The sequence below is a fragment of the Passer domesticus genome, chromosome 6 (genome assembly GCF_036417665.1).
Source record: "Passer domesticus isolate bPasDom1 chromosome 6, bPasDom1.hap1, whole genome shotgun sequence".
NCBI classification, from domain to species: domain Eukaryota; kingdom Metazoa; phylum Chordata; class Aves; order Passeriformes; family Passeridae; genus Passer; species Passer domesticus.
In genome coordinates this window covers 11,868,719-11,886,291 of record NC_087479.1, presented here as the reverse complement: position 1 = coordinate 11,886,291, position 17,573 = coordinate 11,868,719, and the positions used below count along the sequence as shown (strand labels likewise).

At 40.9% G+C, this 17,573-nt stretch overlaps 1 protein-coding gene across 14 annotated transcripts in view; it reads right to left on the bottom strand.

The window, feature by feature from the left end:
• BEGAIN (brain enriched guanylate kinase associated) overlaps positions 1-17,573 on the bottom strand; it is a 157,099-nt gene that overhangs the window by 96,187 nt on the left and 43,339 nt on the right. For 8 of the 14 annotated variants that reach the window (XM_064423354.1, XM_064423353.1, XM_064423358.1 and 5 more), the window contains one exon: positions 15,600-15,628. The exons of 2 other annotated variants lie outside the window; for them this stretch is intronic. In XM_064423354.1, the coding sequence (XP_064279424.1) occupies positions 15,600-15,628 (29 nt within the window). Of the gene's footprint in view, positions 1-15,599; positions 15,629-16,018; positions 16,451-17,573 lie in introns of those variants that run through there. 4 more of the 14 variants (XM_064423355.1, XM_064423357.1, XM_064423363.1 and 1 more) reach the window with 4 other exon arrangements.

Genomic DNA, 17,573 nt, shown 5'->3' with positions numbered 1-17,573 from the left:
ATCTGCAGATCTGAATCTTCCTCTGGTGCCCTACTAATCAATAAAAAACTCTCTTGTCCTACCTGCACCTGGTATATTTGAATTAGATAACGACTTGATGGAGATGCCTCACAGCTTTCTATGTCCTTACTTCATGTTTTCTTTTTAGTCTCAAAAAGAGCTCTTTACCATTCCCATTTTACAGATGAAAACTGAGGCCTAAAAATATTAAAGGTAACATTCACACAGTCCTTGAAATCTTAAATCCCCTCTGAGAGATTTGCAGTATCTTTTTGCTTTGTTTTTTTTTTTTTGGTTTTGAGAAATAAAATATTTTTCTTAAACTAATCTGCTTCAAAAACTTCCCTGCAAAGATGCTTCCAGAGTGGATACAAAATTCTCTCTTACTAAAAAACCTCCTTGGTTTCTTTAACGCTTGCCTTTCAGACCTGTAAGGAGTGTGTGTGATGTATCCCATGGCATCTCCAGGTTTCTGCCAACATCCACTTCTGCTTCCTGCCTCTCCTGCCTGGGTGCAGGATTGAAGGCTTCAAGTTTCCCCACATGGCAGAAGACTCTCTTTGTTTTGTTACATTTCTCTAAATGCCCGTTTAGTTGTCCCTGCAAAAAGAAAGGGATCTGAAAGTCTCCTTGATTGATGTCTCAATCTGTCTTTTCATTTCTTCTGCTGCCTATTTCACCTAGATTCTGTCACTGATAATTTGCTTTTAAATGTAATGGATAAGCTTCTAAACCATCCATCTCCTTCTCTAACCACAACTTCTTTCCATGCATTAATGACTGAGAAGTTACATTTTCATTTAAAGTGAATTTGCAAAGCAACCTTTAGATAATAGGCAGTTCTAATATTCTGACATTGTTGAAGTTATTAGAAGAATAAATCAAAAGAAAATTCTCCTACTGCCTGCACAAAATGGGGGGAAGGATAGAGCAGAGGCCCCAATAGTGTGACGCTACACAACAGCAATTACCATAAAGTGAAAAGAACATAGAAATGGTAGCTAGAATTGGGCTTATCTCCCTGAAGTTGAAAGGTGTTATAAAGTGGGGGGGGAAGGAAACTCAGCTATTGAAACTGAAGTCAAGGTAATTGCCTTCATCTCACAGTTTTTCATTCCTCATTAGTTGACCTTTTTTTAATGGACAGGAAAACATCAGAATAAATCCTTCTGAAGATTACCTGTAGAACCAGGAGTAAGTATTTTGATTTGAATGCAGCTGAGTCTGCTCACACTGGTGGTGGGTTTAGCTGAAATATACTGCTACTAGTGCTTTTCTTGCAAGAATATATGCAATGGTGCTTATCCAGTATCCCCTGAGTGATATAAGGAGCCTGTGTCTGTGCAATGAGCAGCACTGATTCTGTGGGGATTATTTGTACTTGGGGTCAAGTTAAGAACAAGCCTTTGTATGTGGATCCTTCCTCACCTCAAGGGTTCTCTGCTGTGGAGAGGGAATGAGAAGAAACACAGTCTTTTTGAAATTGTGAGACAGGGAGAAGCAGGCGGTTCCGTGAGCATTTTGATTTGGCTGAGGAATGTTCTGCTTTGGAACTTGTCCCTGCTCCCTGGCAGACTGAAACTCCTCGTTTCAGAAATGGTTATTCTGCTCCTGGAGCAAGAATTTGCTCTCTTATTCTATGTTCTCTGCCCTCTTCATCTTATTACCAAAAATTCCCTGCATGTGGTCTCTTAGATTTGACAGAAACTCCTCAAAGAACTTGGAAAAGTCACTTACTCGTTCTCAGCCTTGCCTTTGAGAAGGCAGCAATACTTGCAGGAGCCTCAGAGGGTTCTTGAGGGAGGAATGACATCTAGAAGTGCAAAAGTTCCTTTGTTGGTCAAACAAACCTACACAGTGAAAGCAATGATTTCAGATTTCTCTCTCTCGCTGCTGAGCTTCTGCTCTTTGTTCAGGGAAGGGCAGGCAAAAAGGCATGGCTTTTATTTCCTTTACGTTACATTTCCAATACAACATTTACAATATGAATGCTTTGCATGCTGGTTTAGAGGGGTTTTTTTTAATGTGGCTGATGTTGAAGTACTCTAATGATCACTCACATCACTGTTATTATGCAGGTAAACAGTGTGCCTACCTTTACAGGGCCAATGATGCTGTACAGCTGGTGAGAACCATTAGTAACTTGACCTTCCTGTCTGATTTGTACTTATGCATCTAATAATAAATAATCACATGTGGAAGAGTCAATAGAGAAATAATGTAACACACTCCTTTTAGTACCCTAATTCAGCAAAATAAACCATGAGAAGCATTTCAGTAATTTACTATAGTAAGTGCCCTCAGCAGCTTCTGCGTTTCAGCTGTTTGGTGCTCCAGCATGAAGAAAATTGTCTTGGTAATTAGTTATATTGTTATTTAACAGTACCCAGATAATATTGTATTTTTTTGAAGGAACAAGCCTTTCCTTCTCCCTTCCCCATTACAAAAAAAAAAATTAAAAAAATTATCTATGAATTTTTCCCCTTGCCAAATAGCCAAAGAGCCTTTTTTTTCTGTTTACTACTTTCTCCAAAAAGTTCCCACTTATTGAAAAACAGCTTCTGATTTGCAGTTGAACTGATGGAGCTACAGGAGACTCCCTCTTCTTGCATCTCTCTGAGAAAGCCACAGGAACAACTGGGCTGGCACAGGAGCACAGGTGGGGGGGGATCAGTGGCTGACAGACCCTGCAGAAGTCTCCTATGAAATCTGGGTTTCTGCTCAACCTGGGCTTCAAGGGAAATAGGAAAAGTGAAAAGGATAATGAAATAGACTGCCATTATAGCAGAATAGTAAACCTCAGTTTCTGAAGTTAGATGAAAAATAATCTCTGTTAAAGTTGCATGTCCTTAGGCATGGAGTTTTCAGCTGTTTCTTGAGTCATAAGGTGAAAAATAATAGTCTGAGGGTCAAAACTAGGATGAGGAGCACACAACTTCCTGGAAGCACTCAAGCTGAGGTGACATAAGTAAGAGAATAATCTCTTAAAAACTGCTAGGTTGCAAAATTCCAGAGGCTAATGTTCTGCACACCTAACTCAACATTTGGGAGGGAAAGGGTGAAGCTGTTGATGGAGCAGGAGGAGAACCCCTCCAGAAGGCAAATGGGTGGGAAACACATGAGAAAAACACACCAGACTAAGGGGAGGTGGGGAGAAAGGCTGGAGACTTCTGCATTTGATGTAGGTGGCTATGACCTCAATAAAAAAGACACTTCCCCCAGTGTCACCCTCGGTCTCAAAGTGATTTTTATTCCTCCTGTTTCAGAGGAACAGACTGTCATCACTCTTTTTTTCTGTCTCACATCACTCCCTCTGTGGTACTATTTCTTACAGCCTTAGCAGGAAGCATCTTGTTTGCATATACCTCTTATAATAAACAACATAATTTCTAGCTTACTTAATGCCTCCAGATTTTGTGCTTTCTCAGTACTGGCCTTGTTGCTGTTGTTCTTTCAAACTACTCCAGTTTGAAGAAACCAAGATTTTGTCTCTAACTTTTTGACTGTAGAGATGTTTTTTGGTTTTTTTTTTAAATTTACTTAGTGACTCAAGCTCCACAAAGTACCATTCTTACTTCTCACCAGCTGGTGGTCCATATGCCGCTGCATCTCTACTCTTGTAAATACACGTTTGAAGTCATGCTCATAGATCAGACTTTTGGTGGTTAATACGGCAATATGTTAAAATGTCAAGCGATGCAGAATGAGTGAGTCAGGGGAAAAAAAATAGAAGCAGTATTGTGCACACTTATAAAATTTTCCTTCCAAAGGGCTCCCAGTGGTCTGCAGACATCAGGGGATTCCTGCTAGTCTGACAGGGTCAGCACAGGGCTGGGATTTGGGATCCACAGCATCTTGATAGAAGCATCTGCGAGAGGCAGTGGCTCCCAGCTTCTCAATGTTGTCTACCAACATGTTTAAACTAAATTAGGAACAAAAAATACAGTCTGACACATTGCCCATGAAAGATTGCCAGCTTCTAACTCCAACTCTTCATTACTCTGGAAAGAGTGGTGAGTGTTCTGTGAGGAGATGAAAATTTGTGACTTGGTGCCCAAAAAATGAAAAGAAAAAAAAAAAGAAGCAAATCCTTTGAACTTAGACATTGCTTCAGAGAACATCCTAATGACTGTAGCTGCAACCTGTGTCTGCAGAGCAAGACCATCAGAGGCTACAAATCTCTGGAGCTCAGTCCATATTTTCAACTCAGTCATGGCAGCACCTTCACCATCTGCCTTACAAGCAGAGGTACAATCTCTGACCTCTCATACTTCCTCTTTTCATTGCATAATTGCCCTTAAATTTGGCAATGACTCTGCAAGCCAATGCCCTCATTTCTAGTGCTGAAGAAAGTAGCCAGGATAAGAATAGAAAATGCAGCTAAGAGCTTTCTACAAAAGAGATGCCACTAGTAAGGGGACAATGGTTTTTGTTGATTTTACTGATTCTGCTGTTAATCACAATGCCTTCTGTCATTGTGAATGTTGTAGTTAACCAGGCTCCAATTCAGTGGCTCACAACAAAAGTATAAGGAAACAATTGTGCCATAAATCCATGCTGCAGCTGTATGCCAAGTATGGGTGCATGAATGCAGACTTATAGCTGGAAACATGCTGGATATGAATGACAGTAGTATCATGTGAGTGATTTATTGTTTATATAAACATAAAAAGTATAAATAGCATAGCCTTGAAGAAAAAAGAATGTGTTGTTTTCTTGAATCTGTTTCCATTTACATTAATCTCTCTGCAAAGCTGTAGTGAACTCTTCAGCTTCTGTGTGGTCTGTGAAAACCAATATGTAATGTAGCTAATCTATGCATAATGAGGTAGATAACACTCATAAAGGAGTTGTGGTTCCGGGAAAAAATTGGAGTCCTCCAAGGATGCAGTAATGGATTCATTCAGTTACTTAGAATTCAGCATGCAACCATATCTATGCCTATTTATATCTCAAGATGTATCCCAATATTGTGCCTATAGAGATGATGGATAAGGAGATGGAATGGTGTACAAATCCAGGCTGGCAATTTGATCAGAACTGTCTGCTGTGCCTGCCATGATAATTAGTAGTTCAGTGCTATAGGAACCTTGAGATGAAAATCCTAGTAGACTTTGTTTTTTACTGTTTTATGATTTGGAGTTCTCTTTGGGGGATGGAGATGAGAATACAAAGTAACTGCAAAGCCACAGTAGAAAGTCCAGTCCACATTGTTTTACTGAAAAGCATTCATTAAAATTTTACTATCAAAACAGTGACTCAAACTTTCCATGTTCATTGAGTCCAAGTAAAATGATACTTATTTGCTTCCCATTCTTAGGTTATAATAAAAGTTGTTTTCCACACTGGACTATGGGAGAGTTATCACTGCGTTAAAAGAGAATGGTTTTAGATGAAAATAAATGTTCTTAAAAGCAAAGTATATTGAGCCAAACTGTCTAGATTAACACTGTTTTTTCAAACAGCTCCAAGTCACTGTGTGCTGGAATTAATGGGACATCTCTCTTGGAGTTTTTCTTTCTGTTACATTTAGATGATATTCAGTTCTAGTTTGTAAAGAAAACCCTCCAGAAGCTCACAGCATGTGAAGCCCGTCAGTTCCAGTAAGTGAATCTGCTGAGGCTTTATCAATTTAAAAAGCATAACACAGTTATAGGAAAGCAAGTTGGAAGTCTACAGTCACTGTAAAACTCTGCATCAGCAGCTTTGTCAAGGTGGAGGAAAAAAAAAGTTCTTGTTTTCAGAAGTTACCATTATGTGGAACTTTTTGCATCATATGCAGTAGACAAGAGAGCTTTAGTCCTCTGAACTGATATTTATTAGCAGAGTACCTGTTTAGTGCTATAATTTAATATATTTTTAATTTTTCAGAAGAATAGTCATGATTTTTAGGTTGTGATTTCTCTTGTAGATTGAGAAGGAGGGAAGTGGGGCAGGGAGGCAAATTGCTTTCTTACTAAACAGTATAGGTCAGCTAAATTTGGCCCAGAGAAACTCACGTCAGTCTCCTCTACCCATGACTCATTTCTTCCCTCTCCTGCTCATATGGTCTGTTGCCACAGCTACCCTTTGAGTTATACAAAGGACTAATTAACCTTCTTCATGGAAAAGCCAAGACTCTTGGTCCTTCCTTCACATGGAACTGTGGTCCACTGTGTATCTCCTAGAGGCTTCCTGCTCTTGGTGCTTTCTGGAGTGAAAGAGTTTAATAAAGAGTATTTGATGTAAAGACAAGACACTGTCAGCATCTCATGAAGAAATAAAACAGGACCAAAAAGCCATAAAAATATGCTTTGGGAGACTCCACTGCTGGGAATGTCATTTTAGCAAGGGGGCCACAGTAGTTTCAGCTGCAGAGCAAGGGTATTGTTTTGCCTTCCACAAGTGAAAAAAAAGAAAATTTCATTATTCTCATTACCTTCATCAGCCCTATTTACCTGGGAACCTCTGCAAGCTTGTCAGATATGTAGGGGCTCCAGAGCAAAGACTGGAATTAACTGGGCTATTCTAGACTACATATTGAAGTGTGGGCTGAAAATCTACCTGGAAACCTGCCCCTCATGCCTATTGCACGTTGCTCCAATAGGGACAGGGATAATCCAGGAAATGTATTGCTTTTCCAAAAGGCTTGTGGAGGCTCAGAACTGAAGTGGAACTGGAGAGGTTCAGACTTGTCAGGGTCACGCTGCTGATGTGGCTTGAGACTCCAGATGTTTCCTTCACTATGTGGATTCACTGTGTTTGCAGGGCTGCAAGGAGATGGCAGCGTGGGATTTGAGGGCCAGCTGCTGTGCAGATTTGGGCAAAAATCACCCAGGCCAATCATGCACCCCTTTTAGCAACAACCTGTCTTTGTATTTAGCACTGGGAAGAAGTAGGACAGAGGACCTTTTGGGGATGTGTAAAAACTTCCTGGTCAGTTTTGTGACTGGGACAATCAAATTTTTCTGTGTGTTAAGATATGCTGTTGCTTTCAAAGTAATTACTTAAATATTATTGCTGCTCTGTCTTTCATCACTCTGCTTGCATTGCTTTGGGCTAGTTTGCTGTTTTTCTCATTTTTACCCAGTCTTCAGAGTATTTGACTCAATCTTTCCTTTATTTCTTGGTCTCTTATCAATCTAAATCTGAATGCAAATACAAATAAAAGCATCATTTTTATTCATAAGCTGAGAGTCAAAAATAAACATACAGTTTATTTTGAATTTGAGCAGAACTGTTTCAGTGCTATAAATTGTTTGAATGCAGCCTCAAAAATCCAACTTCCCTATAGAAAACAGCACTTCCCCCATCATTAAGGATGAGTTTCTCTCCGTGAATGTACCTTGTTACTAGTTTCACACTGAATTGATAAGAATATTGGGCAGAGTTGCAAAACATTTATTTTTCAGCCACTCATGGATCTCCTTTAAATCTTGGAATGTACTTGGTGCACCTTGGTCTGGACTGTTTCTAATTAACTCCTTGGAAATACTTCTTCCTTGTTACAGGACAGAGATAGGCTCCATAAAAAGAGGAAATCATATCTCAAAGAGCAAGTGACCCAGCAGTTACAAACTTAGTTAAAAAGTCACATGCCACACATTTAGTGCTACTTAAATATAATTTCAAGCACTTACATCTGTAGAACTTCTTAGCAGTAAGACCAAGTAAGGCAATTTCTTTTTTTATCTGTAGACTACTCTGTACAGGTGAAGCATTGAATACTGTGTTAATTTGTGCAATACTTTGGTTAAGCCAGCATACCTGATTTAAATAGTAGCAGAAAGATTTAACACTTTTTAAACTAGAAAGCACAGAAAAGAGGAGTGCTGATTGCTTTCCTCTTCAAATTGCCTGCTGCAAGAACAAGCTCTTGGGTGATATCAAGGGAAAAGATTAAGTAGCCATTCATTGCTAGGAATTCCAGTATAGTTCTTGGAATGCCTTAAAAATAAAGCAGTTTCTTAAACTGATCCTTTTATCTAAATGGCATGTATAGCTAACAGAAACACAAAATGAGCTATTTCCTTCACCTGATTTGTATGGAAGCTTCAGAGTTAAGGCCCTTTGCTCTGGCATGGATATGAAACTCGTCTTGAAGAGCAGGCAGCAATTTGGAGCTGCTGAGTCATGAGAGTTTCTTGTGAACATGAGGGTCTTTGTAGAACAGCAGTGATTCCCTGAAGAGTCCAGTATTCCCAAAAAAATTTGAAGCTCCTCTTTTCTTCTATTACATCCTCCTCCTCTGTCTCCTCCTTCTTTTGAAAATGAGAAAAATCATGGCAGGGTGGTAAAAATTTGCATTTTGCTCTGAACAGCTGAAATGGCATTTGTGTAGTCATGATGTCCTAGTATGTCATGTAAGTCAGTCAGCCACTGCTTTGCCAACAACACGCTGCTCAAATACTGCTTGCCCTCTGAGCTGCTGCATGAGCTGTGTGTACATGTCCACTTGAACATAACTTCTCAGTTGTGGTTTTGCTGACATGGTGAAAGTTGGGCAAGTTCAGGATGACAACTTGATTTTTCAATGATTTTCAGAACTTGAAAAAAGCATATATGAAGAAAGTAATACTTTAAGGAATGATAGAGCTGCATGTGACATGGAGGCCCTCACTTTTATGCCAGTACAAACATTACTAAGAAATGAGCAGTGACTCTACACTGTTCAGTGAGGCAGATCTTATTTCTCCTGGAAGAGTTGGATAACAACAGTTGTGCAGTTCACACGAGCAGCAGGATGATCGTACACATGAGAGAAATCCTTCAAGGGGCTACAGGCACTTATGATCCTGCTGTTCTGCTGGAGGGCTCTGTATATTATACAATCCTCACATTCTTGAATTCCAAAAAGCACGGTTACACCTCACTGTCTACTGTCTATTTTTCAGCACATTGTACTTCATGCTAAGCTGGCTTTAGGTCATCACTAAAACATAAAGACAATTCAGTCTTTTCAATTTTTAATATGAAAAGCTTAATAGTTTTGATATACTTCAGATGCTTTTGATTTGTAAAGAACACTGCATCAAATGTGGTGATACAGGTTTTATTTGAATGCACTCTAAAGTCACTTGTGTGTAAATCAAGAATTGATTGGTAAATTAAATTGCCTAAGCCATGCCAGCTGCAGCAGAGCTGGAAATTGCAAAAAGCCTGTAATAAAGTGTTGCAGACAAGTTATCTCCTTTTTTTCATCAGTTTGTGAGCTGTAGCAGCAGCAAGCACACAAAATCTACTTGATTTCACCACAGAGCACACTTAAGTGCAGTTCTCAAACTGTACTGTCCTTGAACCATCTGGGGTTCATGGCGTGAAATCTCTTATATTCTTCAGCCTATAAGATTGTTTTGTTACTGCTGCAGTGGCTGCCACTGTTTGCTTTGCAAGTTGCTGCTTTCAGTGTTCAGCACACCCCCCCAGTAGCTTTGGTCAAAGTGCTTACATAAACTGAAGCCTAATAGCAATAAAGGGGAGGCATCCAATTTTCCCACCTTTGAATTTCTTTGAATCATGGATAATTTTGTCTTTGGAACTTGAGGGGGGAGAACCCACAAGAAAAAGAGAAACTGTTCTGTAAGTTCTGGACCTTATGATACACAGGTCTGAACTAATCACAAGCACTATACAAAATGGAATTTTCTTTCTTTTTTTCTTAAATATTTGTCTAAAGTGCCTCCTTTTATTTATTTTTCTTTTCTGAAAAGCTCATGGCATTGCTCAGTGATGCATTTTGCCTTGCAAGAAAGGGGTAGGCAGATCATTATTTGTAAGCTAGGCATCACTGAGGTCCAGCCTCTTCCCCATGACTCACTGCAGCTCCTGGCTGATGGCATGGCTCATCTACTCCTACCTACTTCCTTGGTCTCTTCAGATGTTTGCTCATCTCCCACTTGTCCCTGGAGGCCACTTTGCACAGCACTACCTGGTTTCATTCAACTTTAATCTGTTCTGCCCTCAGTTTCTGTCATGTTCCTTGTTTGGTGGATGCTTTTACTTCACTCAGTATTTATGTAGAGCTAAAGGATGCTGTAACACAGCACTTGTTGCAGCAGCTGATGGGCATGGTTCCTTGCATACTGACATCACTGCCTTTTAGATCATTCTTCCAAGCAGCAGGCAGAAGCTCAGGGCACAGGATTGTAGGATAGCATGGCAGCAACACTCCTTCCTCAGCTGAACTACTGCTGGTTTGGCTGACTAGCACAGGGAATAGTAATAGTAGAAATTAGGTGTGATAATCTGCACCAGCATCCTGTGCCTCTGACAGCACTAACAAAATTCTCAGGGGTACTGGAATAGGTGGATCAGCATGGCTCTGGGCCTCAACCAATCCCAGTTCCAGGAATATAGCTCCCCTGGGGGCTGTGAACATACCTGTGTGTGTCCATTGCTCCCATTGCTATGTTTGACAAGCACCAAACTCAAAGCTGAGTGTAGTCTTGGGGGGAGAGAGAGAGAGACATGTGCTTTAGCTACAGTCACACCTTGGATGGCAACAGGAACAAACCAGATGTGCTGCAAACAGCATGGCAGGGCTGTCACTGCTGCTGGGAATGCCTGGCAGATAAAAACAGCTTGCAAAACAGAGGAAAAATGAAAACCTGGTTTACCTGTTTGAATATATGTTAGGCAGCTTTTTTATCCTTCTCCTTTTCTTCTCCATCTTTCAAAATACACCCAAAATTCACCCAGCTTGATGACTTTTTTACCATTACCTCTAATAACCCCAAAGTCATGGCCCTTTCATGCTAGCATTTCCCTATGCTCTATTTCTTCTGAGCTTGCCCCGTTCCATCTCTTTGCCTGTGTCCACAGCTGGGGTTTCACATCCCAGCATCAACTAGAGCCTGAAGACACTGCTGAGCAGATGGTGGAGCTGCTTCTTGCACAGCCCTGCTGCTGTCCTGTGGCATTTTGCTTCTGTACAAGGCAGTGGCTCCCAGCATATCAGCTGTGGATGTGGAGACCAGACCTAGGGTAAAGTAAACCATGTTTGTTGGTTAACCTTCTGGGAGAAAAAGTCCTCCCCTTGTGTGTGCAAGTATGTGGTGAAATTAATGTAGATACAGGCTGAGAGAGGAATAAGGACAAGGTGGGGATGGCAGGAAATTGCAGTGTGTTCATTAGCATATGAAGAGGGCTATATTTATACCAAGTGCAAGGAAGGCAGCATGATCAGGTGGGCATTTAGGAAGGTATTTACATTTCCAGGAAACCATGGCAGAGGCTTTTCCCTAGAACTGCATGTGCCTCTGGTGTTCCTTTTGAAGAAACCCATATTCCTTCCTTACCACAGATGAACTCAAACATGCTTGAGAAAAGTCCAAGTCTAAAAATTCAAGAAACTTGGATCAAGCTGCTGACTTTACTACCAGCTGTGTGCGCACAACAAACCACTTTGCTTTCATATGTTCTGAAACAAAGACTACAGTGAAATAAAGATGTTACCTCACCCGTTCCTTGGGACATGGGTCGCTTTTATCAGAGATCCCTGAGTAATTAGTGAAGTGCTCCTACTAATGCTACCAAAATAAAGTAATTCTCAGTTGAGGAATTCCAAGATTATATTATAAAGTGGAAACTCAGCCTCCTTGGAGGCACTGTGAGCCTGGCAGCTGGTCATGGTGATGATGTGTCCTGTTTTGTGTACATTTAGATATACAGTTCAGCCTGTTGTGGATCTTGAAAGCTTAGAACTAAGAATATTGATTTATAGAGTTTCTGAATTGTCACTGAAATTTTAGGAGTGTATTAAAAAAAAAAGAAAAAGCTTTTATTGAACAGTATCTGTCTCTTTAAATGACATTTCCTGTGGAGTGACATACTCTTCACTGTAAGAAAGCTAAGAAGCCAATCAATATCTGTGTATAAAGTATTTCTAGAGATCTGTTTTGCCAAACCTTACATCATCCTCACTCAGGAAGTTTGACTATTATAACCTGTATTTCAAGCAGGATGGAATGGAAGCAAAGAAAAAAAGTAGCCAGAAGTCTGTACTGGAGTTGCAGTGGAACTGGTCTTTCATTTACAATTTTTAACCATTCTATGGGTTCAATCTGAGTTGAAGGAGTAGTTTCCAGTCTACTGGCAATTTTATGTGCCAGCCACCACAGACACGCAAGACCCCAGGCTTGGAAGGCTTGTGCTTCTCTTGCATATATGCACCAAAGACAGCACACTGCTGAGTCAAAATAAGATAGTACAGGTATATTTGAAATTCACTTTATTAACTAAGATTTTCAGTCCTTGTTTATAGACATGAAAAAGAACCAGATCCAAAAAACTGTATTTAAAAGGTTGGAATCAGAAGTAATTAAGGCTTAAAGTGACTCTATAACCATACACACCCAACCTACATAAGTACAGATCCTCAAGAGGTTTGTGATTAGTAGTTAGCCTAACTCCTGCCTAATATATTGGTACCTTGAAATGTAATAAACATTTACAGTGAGAAGACTTCATTGCAAAAAACTGATTCTTTTCAGTCAAAGTTTTAGCACAAAATTGCATGTTTCTACTTCTAGAGGAAGGTGTCCCTGTGTCAGGCTAAATACTGACAACCTCCCACCCCTGCTTCCTACTTCTCCTTCCACACATAGCTCTGTGACAGCAAGCCCCTGCTGAAAAGGGCAGCATGTGACAGTGCAGGTCACAGCAGCTCCTTGGTGTGCAGGGGGAATTATTTCTGCGTTATGTGAGACGAATCACATTGTTCTGGACAGATTCTCTGTGAAGGAATGTGACAATAAGACTTGCATTAGTTTGCACTGTTGCTTGTGCTGCCCGGCTCAATGAATTTTATGGCTGAACAAAGCACAAGCTATCAGTGGATCAACTTTTCAGGCTCCTGTGTTCACCCCTCTCTCTGAATGGGCCTGGCTGTCCCAGTCCTTGGGATGCCCCAGATGGATCCCCATTCTTCTGGGCTGGGGAATGTACAAAGCTCACCCAAAGACTTACAAAGCTGCCTTCATAAAATGTTTGGCCCCAAGGACTGTCACCTGTTCTTATTTAAAGAGCACTGTGAATTGCAAACCTCTATCACTGACCCTGAGGGTTTTCAGCCTGGCTTCACTGTCCTGTGGTTATGCACATTGCTCCTGCTGTCCTGTTTCTCTAACAATGTTTGTTTCCTTTTTGCTCATTGCAGAACCCCTTTCTCCTCCCTCTTTTGCAGGAGCCTTGTACCCTCTGTGCACCCCAGCCCCACAGCTGGTGTGGGCTCACCCTCCAGTGCTTGGGCCAACACATGCCAGGTGATGTGGAATGGCATATCCTCAGCTGGCAGCAAAAAAAGAGTGGGGAAGGAGCTAAGACAGGAGATCGGGCAGAACACAATGAAGTATCATGTGGGAATGGCTTTTCCATGTTACACTGGTTTCTGCATATAACAAAAAATACCTCTTTCCTCCCAGCCTGCCATTTTCCTCTCGTTTCTTTCTTTCTTCTCCTAGCTTCAGATTATCTCTCTTCATGACCTCTCTGAAGCCACTGTGGTTAAAACACAGGGTAACTTGTTTTTTACCTGGGTACCACACTTTGATAAATTTAGAAAAAATCTAATTCTCTGCAGGCTGTGAGTTTCCAAGCTATTTTAGATAACAACTCCAGATAGTTTCCTTAAACTGCCAAGGATTCTGTCAGTTTGCATCCAAGGGAATGACTGTCAGCATGGACCCTGGAAAAGTTTGGGATGGAGCAGTGCAGGTTCTTCACTGGCTCCTGCTGGAGCTCCCCCAGCCTGGCTTGCTGCTCTGCTTGGGAGCACAGGGAGCTCTGGAACTGGCCTTGCACCTACTGGGCTCATGGAGACAAACCTCTGCCAGAATCAACCTTTGCACACAAGAATTTTTAACAGAAAATTTCTTTACCAAACTCCTGAGAGAGCCTGACCCTTCTCTCTGTGGAGTTAACAGTGAAGCTCCTGCTTCATTTCAGTGAAGGGCAGGGTTGACTTTTCCATCTGTGTAGTACTCAGGGAGTACTGAGGTAAAGACTGGCAAGCCTGACAGCTGCAAAATTGTGCTGTTTAAAAAATGGAACTTTATGAATGTTTGTTCTCATTATAGAAAATTCTTGGGTTTTTTTCACTACATTCTGCTTGTTCTCCTGGGCTCTGTAACCCATTATTGCAAAAGAGGCAAGACTAAAAGCAGAGACCAAGGCATGCTCAGGAAAGTATTACAAGGATTAGACTGCATTTGTGCACACATGCTTATAAAGCAAAGATGTAAATATATATTCACTTGCATCTTCCAAGAGAGCCATTCATGACAGAAGTGTGCATACACTATTGGTGATTGTTTGGAATTTTTATTAGACACCAGTCCATATACTGAAGCATTTTCTCAGGCATTACTCAGGAAAAACTCACAGCTTTAACATTATAGTACTTAAATACATGAAAATCCATAATACATTACACAGTGGTTTTCTTTCAGCACAAAAGTTACAATACTTCTGTTGTCATGAGGGTCTACAAAAGTGTATAACTTAAGTGTTTTAAAAATACATTCTTAGTAACTTTTAGACATGCAGCTTCAAATCCACTGTAAGAGACTTAACCTCCTTTGCCTCAAAAGAAAAACAGGATTCTGTTTCCAGCCCAGAATTCATTAAACACTTGATCAAATTTCTGTTGTTTTGCATTTGCCCAGCTATTTCTTGAATTTCAGAACTTCTCAGTATTTCTAATAACTCAGGATAGCCATTCCAAACTGAAGGAATCTAAAAAGTTTTTTCTTGGACAAGAGTTGTCACTAACCAGAGTTACCAGATTCAGAGAAGGAATTTAGGCTTGTCCAATAAAACCAAGATCCTGGCCAGTATTTGATTATGAAAAGAAGTTCCATAAAGTATTTAAAGGGTAGTAAAAAGTTCATCTCATACCTATCACTTTGATAATGTGTTAGTAGACAAGGTTTCAGTAATTTTTAATTATTTTTTTAAAAAGGGCTAGAATGCTTTCTTCTTTCTTTTTCTTTCTCAACAACATACACAAAAGCAATATCCCCCAAAACAGACTTGCACTAGGACATGAGATGGAAAACTTATGTTATAAAACCCATCTCCTTTTGCTTAAAGCAAAGAGATGTGCTGAGAAACTGGTACAGTATGACAACATTTTAAACACAGAGGAGACGAGATTTATCTGGCTGGTATACAATATAAAACAAAAATCGAACACCAATGTTACAGTGCTATATTGAAACAAACCACATTAATTAGATGCTTTGAAGTCAAGCCTATATTTTCTTCTGCTTTTTCATGAATTATTGATCCACTTTCCTCATTAAATGGAATGGCAGGCTCTTGCAGTAAATGGACAAGTGGCTACAACATTTATATAATCAAATATGCTCTGCATCTGGCAATAAAACATGTTTGTGTGTAAAACATGCTTTCTGAATTGACATCCCTGCAAAACAGATTTACTAGAACAACCACATTCCTTTTCTTTTGTCTCTAAAGCACAGCTTGCCTTGCATCATCATGCAACCCAGCATTCTACTCTGATCGTATAAAGCAAAATATTTTCCAAGAGCCTGTATTGTGCATTGTGCAACAGAACATTTCCTCTCTATAAAGAGATGTAAATAAACTGTCTCACTTACCTTATTTTCTCCATTTCTGCCGCAGAGGCCTACAAGAAATCAAATAATAGGAGCAAGTGAATGAAAGAAAACATTCACTCTGCAGATTTATGCATAGTTAAGGCTTTCCGAATGCTTCTCGGCAAGTGGCTGCAAAGCGCCGGCCAGCGAGCCCCACATCTGCATTAGCCGAAAATGCCAGCGGCAGCTGGAGTGGGGAATAGAGGCGAGCGCGGTGGGAGCCCGGAATACCCACGAGCCATGGGCACCGGAATGACTCAGTTGTAGCGCTGAGGCAGAGAATGGGGAGGGGAAAAAAAGAAGAAGGAGAAGAAGAAGGGAAGAAAAAAAAAAAAAAAAAAAGCCAAAAGCAAGCAGCAGCAAGTAACAGGTTAGTGAGCCTCCTGGGTTTCCCAGGGAAAGTTGAATTGCGGTGCTACCCTGTGCGCGGTGGGCATGGCAGCGGGCTGGGCTGGCGGGGATTGACAGTGACTTCATCACACGTGAATCCGGAGCTCAATTCATCATCTTTCCCTGAGCCCGACAGATGGAAGGACACCAGCTTGCCTCCTTAGTGGGAGTTTCGAGTAATCAAATTACTTTCCTCAAGTCATACACTATCTTGACAATTAGCATCTCAATGCACGGAGGCGTCTGGTTAACCCCTTGGCTGCTGCTGCCCCGCCTGAAGCTGCCGGCCCCTGCCCCGCCGGGCTCCGTCACCCCCGGCTCTCCCTCGGACCGAGAGCATCTCCTCGCATCCTCACAGAGCCGCCACGGCCCTGGTCGTCATTTCATCAACCTGCCTCCGTTCTTTTGACCGTATAGATGCTGTAAATTCCTGCTTGTCTATAGCGCTCATTAATTCCTCCAGCATTACTTGCTAGCATAGTCTTGTTAACCCTTTGGTTTCTTTTTTGTCATTATATCGTGCAGATCCTAAGTGGCTGCTCCCATTTAATTTTAGCACAGCGCTGGCACAGAATCTCATCAATTCTCCCAGTCCCGCTTTATTGTAACTAAGGAATGAGCACTCAGAGCAATCCTGCAATCTCTAGAGCCAGATAAATCCCAGCATCACAGAATCTCTTATTTATACTGAAAGCATCGGTCATTAATCATGAGCACTTTAAACCTTATTGATTAATGGCTAACAATCATATTTGAGTATGAAATAAATTAAAGATTAAAAATAGAGGATGTAAATTTAATCAGTTACCAGCAGGAAATTTGTCAAACTGCCTAATAAAACATCCCAAATGACAAATTGTTGGTCCTTCATTGGGTCACTTGTCTTCCCTTTTTCTCATTTACTTTTGGTTTGCCCATGAGAGAAGTTGTCTGTCAGGTTGGTGTTTGCACAGCAATTTCTGATGTCAAACATTAAGGATTTTAGCCATTCACCATAGGCAGGAAGTCAGCTGCAGGAAAAACCCTCCTCAGCTTCTCAGTAACATATTTAATGCTTGTTTGCATGGTCTTTGCTGTGTAAACATGTATTACATACGTGCTGTGTTGGAACCACAAGGGTGTGTGTGGAATCTTGAAATTAAAAATGCAACATAAGACCCATTAATTTGTGTCTGTCCATTGAATCCTGCATATTCTGTAGTACACAGGAAATAGATTCAACACTGCTGAGCAGAAAATGAACGACAGAAGCTTTCTCCCTGGGCATAAGAGAACTGGCAGACCCACTTGCTTGACTCTTCAGACATGAGCTCTCCAACGCTGCCCTGCTCATCATGTTCCTTTAATTTTTGAGGAGATGACAGTCCCTTTGCATGGCTACTCACTATTTCTTTGCCTTGAACTCTGGGAGTCTCTGTGAAGACTTAGAATGTCTGATTGCAGAGCTTCCATTATGGCAAAATCTGCAGACATCAAGGGAAGATACCTGGCCTTGCTTTTGCCTAGTGCTTTGAATAATGCTGCACTCTTGGGGTCAGTGTGGGGGTTGCTTTGTGTGATTAAATCAAAGTATTGAGAAGAAGA